Source organism: Mobula hypostoma, chromosome 19 (assembly GCF_963921235.1).
Source record: "Mobula hypostoma chromosome 19, sMobHyp1.1, whole genome shotgun sequence".
Lineage (NCBI taxonomy): Eukaryota > Metazoa > Chordata > Chondrichthyes > Myliobatiformes > Myliobatidae > Mobula > Mobula hypostoma.
This window is the reverse complement of record NC_086115.1, coordinates 38,624,643-38,636,656: the sequence shown is the minus strand read 5'-3', so window position 1 is coordinate 38,636,656 and position 12,014 is coordinate 38,624,643. Positions and strand designations below refer to the sequence as shown.

Here is a 12,014-nt window from a genome sequence, read left to right as displayed (position 1 = left end):
TCGTAAACCTCTAACTGAAGGTTTTGGACTCATTTAAAATATGAGGGAAAAAACATTATAATTTGAAATCAATGAAAATAATGGGTTTGTCATTGTCGGCTCACAAAGATCATATCCAAGCTATGAAACATACACCAGCAGCTAGGAATTGGATGCATCTTGTCACCAGATAATACTTTATCACACAGCAACATAATAAGCAATAGCTGCTATCTCCAATAGCATACAACATTACATTCTTCAGGCCCTTTGCCTTCTGAATGCTCCATTAACATGTAAATGCTATGTCAAATCTGACATATTTGTTCACATTCTGCGCAATAGTGTCATTCTCTTCCATATGGTAATTAATTTCTACTCTAACAATAAAGGATATCCTCTCAGCAAAATGTCAAACTTCTGACCCAATTATTGTGCCCCCTTCTTTTAAAGTGTGCAAATATGTAGATAGATGTGTGTGTTTGTGTGTGTATGTATATATATATCCAACTAAGGACATAAGGACACAAGAAGTCTAACCACAGTAATATAGGATAAAAAGAAAGCATTTGTTTTTTAAATTTTTATAATGTGTAATTAATATTCAGCATTCTCTTTGCATGCTACAAACACTACAGCAAATACGTGAGAAGCTGTAAACGAGTGTCCCTTTGCTTTATAACAATTGGAATACTTTATGGTCAGGGATTTTGCTCCGCCCCCAAATGTTTGACGTCAAAACAATTGTCCAAACAAAGCGGCCTTTAAAGAAAAAGGGTCATCTGTCGCCATAATACCATAATGAATTAGAAAAAAATAAACGCGTTCGGGATTCTTCAATAAATGTAATCTTCACTGACCGCAACAGGGGCCTACCGGATGACAGTCTTGGCCAGTGTTAATTCTTGCAAACAGCCGATTGTTAGATTTGTCCAGAATTAACATATTCTACTATAAAATTTATTTCTTATACTTTAGACAGCCAGTGAACAATGATAATCTCAATTTTATATACGAATCAAAAGATGTTGGCAACCATGAAAACGCTACATAATTAAAACAAGTGCTGAAAGCGGGCCCATTGCTTTTCACCCAATTTTTGGGGGGGCAATATGGGTTCACAAAGAACCCCGGTGTTAGACAGTGACAAGAGCATGATCATATGAACTGAGGGTGTATATGAGCTGATCTGTGTAACTGAATAGCTGAAAAGAACAGATGCGGTATTTTCACTGCAATGCCATGTCCCATTAAAGATGACACGACAATATGGCTGTGAAGGTCATGTCCTAACGCGTCTTTTGTACATCTGGTAATGAAGAAAATATTCGAGGACGCATTACAGTACCTGAAATTGCAACATGCCGTTGTTGTTGTCCGTCCTAAAGGCGTTGTCGTCCATCCAAGACTTGGGGTTCAGTGTGGGTGCAGTTCGAGGGAACTTAGGAGGGGCGATCACGTTGCTGGAAAAGGGTTTTTTGAGCGGAGAGATGGGATTAAGTGGGGATGGCACCCCAACGGCTCGCCGGGGATCTCTGGCTTGTAGCCCGCTCCAGGGGTTGGGGGCAGTGCTCCAGGTAGTGTTCTGATGGTTGTTCCAAGCCGAAGAAGGTTTGCTTGTCATGATGGGCTGGTGGCTGTAGGCGCTGCGTTGGGCGAAGGGAGCCTGCGGACTGACCGGCGACCTCCTCTGCTGCTGCTGCTGTTGGGCGGCTTGGTGGTGCTGTGTCTGTTGAGCCAGACCGATCTGCGGCGAGAAAGTGCCACCGAAAACCGGGTTGACGTGAGTGAAATTTTGGAACAGCATCGTCCCGTTCACTGGCGGGATCCCTTGGAAAAAGCTGTCATCTACGGTGTTGGTGGTGCCGGTGGACCATGTACTGAACGAAGGGGACAAGGAGTTACCAGGTTCTTGCGGTTGAAAGCTCAAGCCGGGCAAAATTGGCGATTCCATCTGCGCCTTCTCTTTATTCTGGGCAGAAACCGGGACGTTTATACTCACGGGGCTCTCTTCTGATTTGGGGGTTTCTGCGGCTTCGGTGCTTTGCTCTGACCTTGGTGAAAGCTGTTGGGGTTTGCTTTTGTCCATCAGTAAATCATCCTGCATGGTTTGCGGAGCTGAAACAGGAAAAAACAAAGACGCGTTATTATTAGCTGTGTTCTGGTACTCCAGCGCCGGCGAAAATCCTGTATTATTGCTAGGTGACTGTAAAGCAAATCTGTAATCCCCCATTTAGCAGAGGGGTGGTGGGGGTGGGGACAATATTAATAGTTCTCTTTTTGAAAGAAGGAGGAGCGGCTTCACCCTTTCGTATTCTGGATTGCCCTCGGAATGAGAGATTTGGGATGCGGGCACAGATATTCACCAATTTCGCCACGTCTTTCTTTACACCGGAACTTCAGCTCTCACCCGCAATGTGAAACTGATTCTTGTTCCTGTTCAAGAGCTTTCAAAGCCCTTTGCTAATTTACATACGTCAATAAATAGTACTGCGTCCTTCAGAAGGTTAAAATGCATTTTAAAATTTAAATCGCCCGATCGCTTTCAAGATCTAACATTAAATTTACGATCCAGCAAAATCCAGTGGGTGTATTTTTGTCACTGGCGCATAGGCAATCTAAAATAAATATCCGAAGTTACAGCTGTGGGCACTATACTGCATTTTATTTAAACTCCCTGACCAACTGGAAGGGGGTGGGGAAGAAGAGATGCCGAAAGAAAAACCTGCCTAAATCGGGTAAACAACAGCCTGTTTTGCACCAAAATTATCTCGGAACGTTAAAAGAATAAGCTGCCCGTTGAAAATACAAATTCACAACAAAATAAATGGAACAATCCGCTCTTAAAACAGCAAAACCTCATTTGACACGTAACTTATGACCTTGTCCATTTTATTCATTTCTACATATTACTGTATTGACACGAATTAGATTTCCAACCCCAAGCGCGATGAGATTTTACAATGTCTCAAAATCTCCTGCGTATTGTCGTTTCTCGTACAGTATATTTACCCACACTAATTTTTTTAAATATATAAAATGGCTCCTTGGTTTACATGTTATTGCACGCCAAGCGACGATTGGACAACTCTTAATTCTACTTTCTGAAGGACAAATTATATACAAAAAAAGACTGATATCAAAGTGACGATCTGTAAAATATGATCTTCGGCATTTTATTCAAACGAAAATTTTAATCTGAGTACTATGCAAATCAGCAATCAAATCAAAACGTCGCCAAATTAACATGCACGTGCATTTTTAATCAGAATAATTATTTATCGTCAGCAAAGCCAAACCCTCAAGGTCATTGTCAACTCGTATCAACATTCATGTTTAATGTTACTAGTTTCGTTTTAATTGATGACGCACAGAGTTTATCAAAAAGAAGCGAAGATGGCATTTCCCCAGAAATTGAGCGTTAGATACGTTTATTGTTCTAAATACCAAACGCGAGAAGAATAAAAATGAGTTATCTCCAGCAGGGCGTAATGACAAGCGCTTTTGTAAATAAAATGTTCTCTTAAACATGGGCAATGTTTAAATTCTAACGACAAAGGGTCAGCTTTACAAATAAAATATTGATCCCAGATAACTGACGATGTAAAACAGTAATGCATAAGAAAAATATGACACTAATAGATTCCCTTATTTATCCGATTCACAGCCTGTAATGCAGCGTTGCTTTGTAATTCAAAAGGCCGATTTGGACGCTTGTAATGGTCAAGGTCACAAGAAACGTATCTTATCATTAAAACACATGATTGGATTTATTGTTTGGATAATGGACAACTAACAAACGATAGCATAACCATTGCTCTATACTATAATTAACATTTAGTTATAGCATGCTTATATTTTATGTTACATCCTTAAAAGTAATTCTGAATTTCGCAGTTAATTTCTGTAGATTTCCATTCTTCTCGTGACAACTAATACGAGTTACCTTAGTATGAACCTTTGAACTAGTTTGTAAGAAAAATTGTGCCAATTCTGTTCTGGTGCGCAGCGCAAACTTCCAGATGGTTTACCCAACTAACCGTGGACCCAACAAACCCAGACTGTCGGAACCCATTCGTACGCCTGAATGGGCGAAGCAATGCATTGCGGCAAATGCAGTTCTCGTCCCGCCAGACTCGAGCGGCGGCGTACTGCGGCCGGGAGAGTGTGGAACTACATTTCCCAGCATGCGCGGCGACACGGTCGCCTCCGCTTGGTGAGTGGCACAGCGCGCATTTCCGCTTGGCTCAACGCTATTATTTCCTCACACTCAGTGAATGGAGGCCGTGGTTTGGAAGTCGCACTTTCTGTTTAGAAAATAACAGTCGTTTGTGTAAAACGATCGGCACATTTCGTACGAAGGAGCTTTAAAACTAGACTGGTGTGCGTCAGGCCTTGAGGCTGTAGTCGTGAGCGTGGCGGCCGAGGCTGCTGTTCATCTGCCCCTCTCCTCCCATCCAGGTTTGTTGGGAACGAGGGATTTTTTGTTGTTGTTCGTCTGAAACCATTCCCAGCGGATCGCGGTGAGGTTGAGGCCTACTGCAAAGCATTCACATGAATCTCCTCGGATAAGGGAGAAGGGGAAACGCCAGCAACAGTCGCGAATTCCTGGAAAATGTCGGATGGCCGGGATCTAACAACGGCCCCGTCGCAGCCGCTTGATAGGTGAGCAGTTCTGGCACTTGTGGCCCGCCGACTTCGTTTCAGAGAGCCTTTTCATCCCGGTTTCTCCCGATGGTCGGTCTTGTATTCGAAAAGGTGGCTGTGTAGTTTGACTGTGTTAAGAAAACAAGTTGAAGCATCTCTTTAGTCTAGGAAAGGTGCATTTATGTTGCCACTTGATCGCCCGTGGCCTTGCTCACGGGTTATAAACAGAATATCTTGATGGAGAAGCTTGTTATTATTTGCATTTAAAATGTTGGTGCTCATTTCTAGTTTTACTATAGCAGTAAAACTTTAAATTTTGTTGTATTTCAAATATTTTATTCGCTCAAGTATTGGGTCCTTGTATGTGGGGGGGGTAAAATCTTTAAGAGTATATAAACTTCTACTAACATCAGCATCATATCCAATTTTAACGAACAATTTTTAAAGTAATCCTTATATAGTCAATGGAAGAAGTTAAAATGAAGGATCTTGTCAAATTTCATAAACCTATTTATTTTGATAGCCTTTTATTATCCAATATGTTGTATATTATTTACGTTTAAAAGTAAATTAGAGGTGACGTTTTTAAATATAGAGAATTGCTTTTCTTATTAGTATGATGGCACTAAGGAATGTGTACAATTCCATAAGATCATTTAACATTTAGTGTTGGTATCATGTTTATGAAATAATGCCAATTTCTTTAGGTAAATTTGAGTAATAAGTTATCACTGATTTGTTCATACTGGTTTTCATTGAGTATAGATTATTGAGCAATATCCAATTAAAATATTTCGGAAGTGTAGTTTCTAGAGGTTTCTCTTTTCACTTGCACTGTTTGATTTGCTAAATGTTTTTGGCATTTTCAGTTTTTATTTTTGATATAGTATCTGCAGTTTTTTAAATTATTCTCATATGAATATACTTTGGCTTAATGCTAATTATGTGAGGTTGTACTGAAGAAATTTTTGCATTTCATTTATAGTTTTCTGACTCCAAAGGTTTTTGAGAGCAAGGACATCTTGCTAGTTGATTGGTTAGAAACTAAACAGGAAAGAAATTTAACTTTAAGTTGACCAGAAGTATTAAATTGTTCATGAAATCTTGTTTGTCAGTCCATTGCAGTGTTTCCAACTTAAGGGTATACATCAGAATTAAAAGGTTGTAAAGTGTTTTGGGATTTTTTTGAGAAAAGCGCTATGTATTTCTATTGAAGATAGTTTATGCTATTCTTCAGGGCACTAGTGTGAAGGGAACAAAAAGATTATTCCACATCCGATGCAGCAATAAAAAATGCAGTATGCATAAAAATATAAATAGTACAAATAGTATTATAAATATAAAAATAGTCTTATAAAACTTTATGTACAAGTAACTGTAAAAGGGCAGTGCGTGGTGCTAAGGAGTTATGGAAGAGTGGCTGTTGTGGATATGGTGGTGGGAGGGGTTAATGGATAGAGGTCTTGATCATCCAAACAGCTTGGGGAAGTAACTGGTCTTGAGACTAGTGGTCCTGGCATGGATGCAGTGTAGCCTCTTCCCTGATGGGAGTGGGACAAACAGTCCGTTAGCAGGGAGGGTACGATCCTTCATGATATTGGTAGCCTTTTCCCAGCACCATTCAGTATACATGCTCTCGTTGGCAGGGAGGCTGGTGCCATTGATGCGTTGGACAGTTTTAACAAGCCATTGTTGAGCCCTGGTAGTTTATATTTTTATGTTTTAATATTTTTATATTACACAGAAAATGTGTGGGTATATTAAAATATGTTTTACTATATATTTACTATATCAGTTTCATATTGCTGTTTCTCTTTGTATCCAAAATGTTAAATCCTGCTTTCTGGTTTTTGTTAATAATCTGACCAGTGAAGATCAAACTACATATTCTAAGAGGTATCAGTTAGTCTCATGAGACCATGGATTTGCGCCTTGGAAAGTTTCCAGGGGGCAGGCCTGGGCAAGGTTGTATGGAAGACTGGCAGTTGCCCATGCTGCAAGTCTCCCCACTCCACGCCACCGATTTTGTTCAAGGGAAGGGGATTAGGACCCATACAGCTTGGCACCGGTGTCGTCGCAGAGCAATGTGTGGTTAAGTGCCTTACTCAAGGACACACGCTGCCTCAGCCAAGGCTCGAACTAGCGACCTTCAAAGCACTAGATGAACGCCTTAACCACTTGGCCAAGTGCCAACACCAAACTACATGTATGTCACCATATACTACCCTTAGATTCATTTTCTAGCAGACATTCACAGTGAATAGAGAGAACCACGTTGGAATTGATATAAAACTGCATGCAAAGGCAGACAAACAGCCAGTGTACAAAAGACAATAAATTGTGCAAATACTAAAAGGGGGAAAAAGAACAAAATGAGAGTCCATGAAATGAGTCCATATTGTGTGGAAGCAGTTTAATGGTGGGGGAGTGAAGTTATTCCCTCTGGTTGAAGAGCTTAACGGTGAGGGTTATAACTGTACCTCAACCTTGTGATGTGAGACCTTCCTGATGCCAGCAGTGAGAAGAGAGCATGGCCTGGATGAAGAGCCAAGGAACTGACATCTGCTCTTGACCTGTTGTGATGGTAGGCAAATTAGAGTAGACCCAAATCACTCCTTGGGCAGGAACTGATGTGCTTCATCACCAACCTTTCAAAGCATTCGATCACTGTGGATGTAAGTGTCACTGGACAATAGTCATTGAGACAGGTTGCCATGTTCTTCTTGGGCTTGGGTAGATTGAAGCCTGCTTGAAGCAAATGGGTACCACAGACTGCCAAAGTGAGAGGTTGAAGATATCAGTAAGCACTCTAGCCATGATCAGCACAGGTCTTCAGTACTCGCCAGGTGCACCATCTGGCCCAGATGCTTTCCATGGGTTCACCTTTTTGTGTCGGCCTCCAACTGAAACCACAGGGTTGTTGGCTGTGGAAACTTGTGAAGACACCTGTCTGTTTTCTTAGTCGAAGCAGGCGTGAAATGCATTGAGCTCATCTGTGAGCTTGGATTTACTTTGTAGAAGGTCATAGTATTCAACCTTTGCCACAGCTGTCAGGCATCCTTCTGTGATTCATGTTTGGTCCAGAATTGGCACTTTGCATGTGAGTTACCTGCACCTCTTGTATTTTACATGGTTGCCAGACCTGAATGCCACTGATCTGTCCCGCAACAGATTGCGGGTCTCTTTTCATCCATGGCTTATGGTTGAGGAAGACTGAATGATTTTGTAGGGACACACTTGCCCACGACTGACTTTATAAACATCGTCTGAGTCCTTGAATATCTTGAAGCAATGTGTAGCCATTCCTCTGCCTCCCACAACCACTTCTTTGTTGTCCTTATCTGTCGAGACTTCCTCTTTGGTCTCTGCCTGAATGCAGGTAGGAAAAGAAAAGGTACGAAAGATTATCTCACACCATTGGTGTCAGTTTTTATTTATTATTGAGATACCGTGCGGAACTGGCCCTTCGAGCCACGCCACCCAGCAACCTCCGATTTAATACTAGCCTAATCACGGGACAGTTTACCTATCCCAGTTAACCTATCAACTGGTACGTCTTTGGAGTGTGGCAGGAAATCGGAACACCCAGAGGAAACCCTCATGGTCATGGGCAGAACATGCAAACTCCTCAAAGGAAGCCAGGGCTTCACTTGGAATTACAAAACAGAACTACCCTCCTTTTAGTCAGAAAGTTTGTAACTCCACAGTTGATTATTGCCACCAATGTCTTTGGTATACAGAATTAATGCTTGCAAGTGGGCACAATGAATATCAATACTGAAATGATTTATTAACAATGCTGAAGAATTAACAGTGAAATTATGTGCACATTGTTCTAACAAAAGTGGATAAATGTGAGGTTATCCACTTTGGTGGTAAGAACGGGAAGGCAGACTATTATCTAAATGGAGTCAAGTTAGGAAAAGGGGAAGCACAACGAGATCTAGGTGTTCTTGTACATCAGTCACTGAAAGCAAGCATGCAAGTACAGCAGGCAGTGAAGAAAGCTAATGGCATGCTGGCCTTCATAACAAGGGGAATTGAGTATAAGAGCAAAGAGGTCCTTCTGCAGCTGTACAGGGCCCTGGTGAGACCACACCTGGAGTACTGTGTGCAGTTTTGGTCTCCAAATTTGAGGAAGGACATTCTTGCTATTGAGGGAGTGCATCGTAGGTTCACAAGGTTAATTCCTGGGATGGCGGGACTGTCATATGTCGAAAGATTGGAGCGACTGGGCTTGTATACTCTGGAATTTAGAAGGCTGAGAGGGGATCTTATTGAAACATATAAGATTATTAAGGGATTGGACACGTTGCAGGCAGGAAGTATGTTCTCGCTGATCGGGGAGTCCAGAACCAGAGGCCACAGTTTAAGAATTAGGGGTAGGCCATTTAGAACGGAGTTGAGGGAAAACTTTTTCACCCAGAGAGTGGTGGATATATGGAATGCTCTGCCCCAGAAGGCTGTGGAGGCCAAGTCTCTGGATGCTTTCAAAAAAGAGATGTCTAGAGCTCTTAAAGATGGTGGAATCAAAGGTTATGGGGATAAGGCAGGAACTGGATACTGATAGTGGATGATCAGCCATGATCACAGTGAATGGCGGTGCTGGCTCGAAGGGCCGAATGGCCTACTCCCGCACCTATTGTCTATAAACTCCCAACATTGACTGACTGTTCCTCTTATTGTCGCAAAGTAGATGTATTGCATGACACCCCTCATTCAACAGGTCTCCCATCATGAGCAAACATTAACTTTTTAAAAAATCTTCAAAGTGTGTTATTTAACTTGTGGATTACTGGTTTTGTTTGTGACAATGAAGGGTATTGGTTTATTATTGTCATGTATTAAGTGAAAAGCTTGTCTTGCACGCTATTCATACAGATGAAATCATTAAACAGTGCATTGAAGTGGAACAAAGTAAATCAATAATGCAGAATAAAATGTAAAAGTGACGGAGTGCAATGCAGATAGACCAAATGCAAGACCGTAATGAAGTAGGTAGTGAATTGAAGAGTTTGTCTTCCGCAAGAGGTCCATTCAAGACTCTAATAACAGCGAGATAGAAGCTATTCATGAGCCTGGGGGTACACACTTCCAGGCTTTTGTATCTTCTGCCCAGTGGGAGAGTGTAGAATGCCTGGTGTGGATCTTGGTAACATGCCTTTGAAACACGGTATTGGGGAAGCCAATTCTGAGTTTTTGATTTTTTTTTGATCAAGTTATTGAGAGGGAGTGAAATAAAGAGGCTATTTATAATGGGGGTGAGTGTCGGGGAATTTTCTTGAGCACCCCTCTTTCATCTGACAATAATGGTGATTACGTGAATGACTTGTAAGTTTCGGTTTGCTAAAACACAAAGGTCTTTCGGTTTTGATTTACTGCATTCTTTCTGGGAGGAGATGGATTCAGCTTCTGACATCTATGATAACTGGTATCTAGGAATAGTTTACAGTTTCTTACATCTGTAAATTTTCACACAACAGGTTTGTTAAGCCTGTATGTTTGTATAGGCAATATGTTAAGAAGTTATTCATATTTTTAATTGCTAGTTCTTCACCAATAGCCTTTCTATTTGAGGCATTGATTTTAAGGTAATAAGTACAAAAAGGAAAAATTAGACTTTTTGTGATGTTTGGAATATTCAACAAGTGAAGGGGCAGACTCAAAAGATGCATATTGGGAAGAGTTGAGAATAGGATACACTAATAGGTCTTTCAAAGAATCAGAATATGGCCATGGGTCAAATGTCTTCTTTTCATGCTATGATCTTGACCTCTCTATTTAAATAATTATTATAAACATTGACAGATTCTTGAATGGCTATATGATTTATTGTTTGAACAAGAATTTTGGAATGGTATTTAGTAGAAACTTAATGTTACAGAAAGCTATACAAGATATTTTTGAGAGCAAGTTTAATGAAGTGAATTTTTACAACTGGGCATTGTGCTAGAGCAGGGGGTCCCCAACCTTTTGCGCACCGCAGACCGGTTTAATATTGACAATATTCTTGCGGACCTCACGTGCGTTCAAGTTCAACAGTGGGCATGACAGGGAATGAAGAAAGGTACAGCTGACTCATATTGGTTCATATTGCCAAATCATGTCGTTTGCTCGCGGCCCGGTGGTTGGGGACCACTGTGCTAGAGTATTTGCCAGTATTTGAAGGTAAAAATTTCTGAAAACTTCTAGAAAATACTTTGCAGCTTTCCTCCAAAACTTTATTTTACAACGCAGAGTAACTTGGGGTTGCTCAAATAATCAAGCTAAATAATTCTTTGTCCCATCTGCGTTTTTTCTTTCTTTTTTTTCTTTCCTTCCTTTTCTAGTTACATGGTGAAATATCTTGCTAAGTGGTGAAGAGGAATGTGTCCAATGGTTTTAGAAAAACTAATCACAGAAGACTGTGCATGTCTTTCTGAGTTGCTTTATGGATAACTGGGTAGCACATGTGTATTCTGCAGCTTGGAAAATTATTGTGCAGATTTCTTTACAGCCTCAAAAGTCACATAGTACCTCACTCAGTATTTTACTCCATGACTACTGGTTAAATTTAGTTCATCTCATAGTGATCTTTGATCTGTACTACCTCTGCTCATATGTTCACAATCTGAAGAATCCATGTATAAGGCTGCACCAATCATCTTACTACTCATTGTGCAGCCTATGTATTCTGGTCACCTTGTAATTCGATTGCAGAAGGCTTGGGAACTTCTGAAGTTCTTTGCGATTGATTAACATCACAGAACTGAAACCAGATTTCAGTGTAGGAACTTTTGAGTATCTGTATGTTGGGAAATTTACACCATTGGTGACCACCCCCCTAAAGTAAGAAGCTGAAGTGCTGTATTTCTTCTGATGGCATTGGACTGGCCTAGTGAGTGTGTTTCTAAAAACAGTTGCCCCTGAATACTTCACATCCTGCCTGAAATAACTGATCATTCCAAAGTTGTCAGCAACTTGCAGCTAGATCAGAATCAGATTTATTATTACTGACCTATGATGTGAAATCTGTTTTTCTGTAGCAGCACTACAGTGCAAAGACACAGAAATCTATAGGTCACAAAAATAAATAGTTCAAAACAAAAGGAATCACAAGATAGTGATTTTTCAGAAATCTGATGGTGAGGGAAAGGAGCTGTTCTTGATTCATTAAGCTTCAGGCTCCTGTTCCTCTTCCATGACAGTAGGTACAAGAGGGCATGTCCTGGATGGTGCAGGTCCTTAATGGTGAATGCTGACTTCGAGGCAATGCTACTCGAAAATATCATCAGTGGTGTGGGGAATGGCGCTGGCTGAACAGCTAACCCTCTGGATCCTCTTGCAATCCAGTGCACTGGAGGCTCCAGATCAGGTTATGATGTAACCAGTTATTATGCTCTCCACTG

At 40.9% G+C, this 12,014-nt stretch overlaps 2 protein-coding genes across 6 annotated transcripts in view; one reads left to right on the top strand and one right to left on the bottom strand.

The window, feature by feature from the left end:
* cpeb3 (cytoplasmic polyadenylation element binding protein 3) overlaps positions 1 to 4,069 on the bottom strand; it is a 114,146-nt gene extending 110,077 nt beyond the window's left edge. For 2 of the 4 annotated variants that reach the window (XM_063071728.1, XM_063071725.1), the window contains exons 1-2: positions 2,285 to 2,431; positions 1,328 to 2,097 (exon numbers count right to left, since the gene is read on the bottom strand). In XM_063071728.1, coding sequence (XP_062927798.1) covers positions 1,328 to 2,086 — 759 coding nt within the window. In that variant the 5' untranslated portion in view covers positions 2,087 to 2,097; positions 2,285 to 2,431. Of the gene's footprint in view, positions 1 to 1,327; positions 2,098 to 2,284; positions 2,432 to 3,925 lie in introns of those variants that run through there. The other 2 variants (XM_063071726.1, XM_063071727.1) reach the window with 2 other exon arrangements.
* Positions 4,070 to 4,198: 129 nt separating this feature from the next.
* Positions 4,199 to 12,014, top strand: part of marchf5 (membrane-associated ring finger (C3HC4) 5) — a 78,596-nt gene continuing 70,780 nt past the window's right edge. The window contains exon 1 of one of the 2 annotated variants that reach the window (XM_063071730.1): positions 4,199 to 4,644. In XM_063071730.1, the coding sequence (XP_062927800.1) occupies positions 4,595 to 4,644 (50 nt within the window). In that variant the 5' untranslated portion in view covers positions 4,199 to 4,594. The remainder of the gene's footprint in view (positions 4,645 to 12,014) is intronic. The other variant, XM_063071729.1, reaches the window with a different exon arrangement.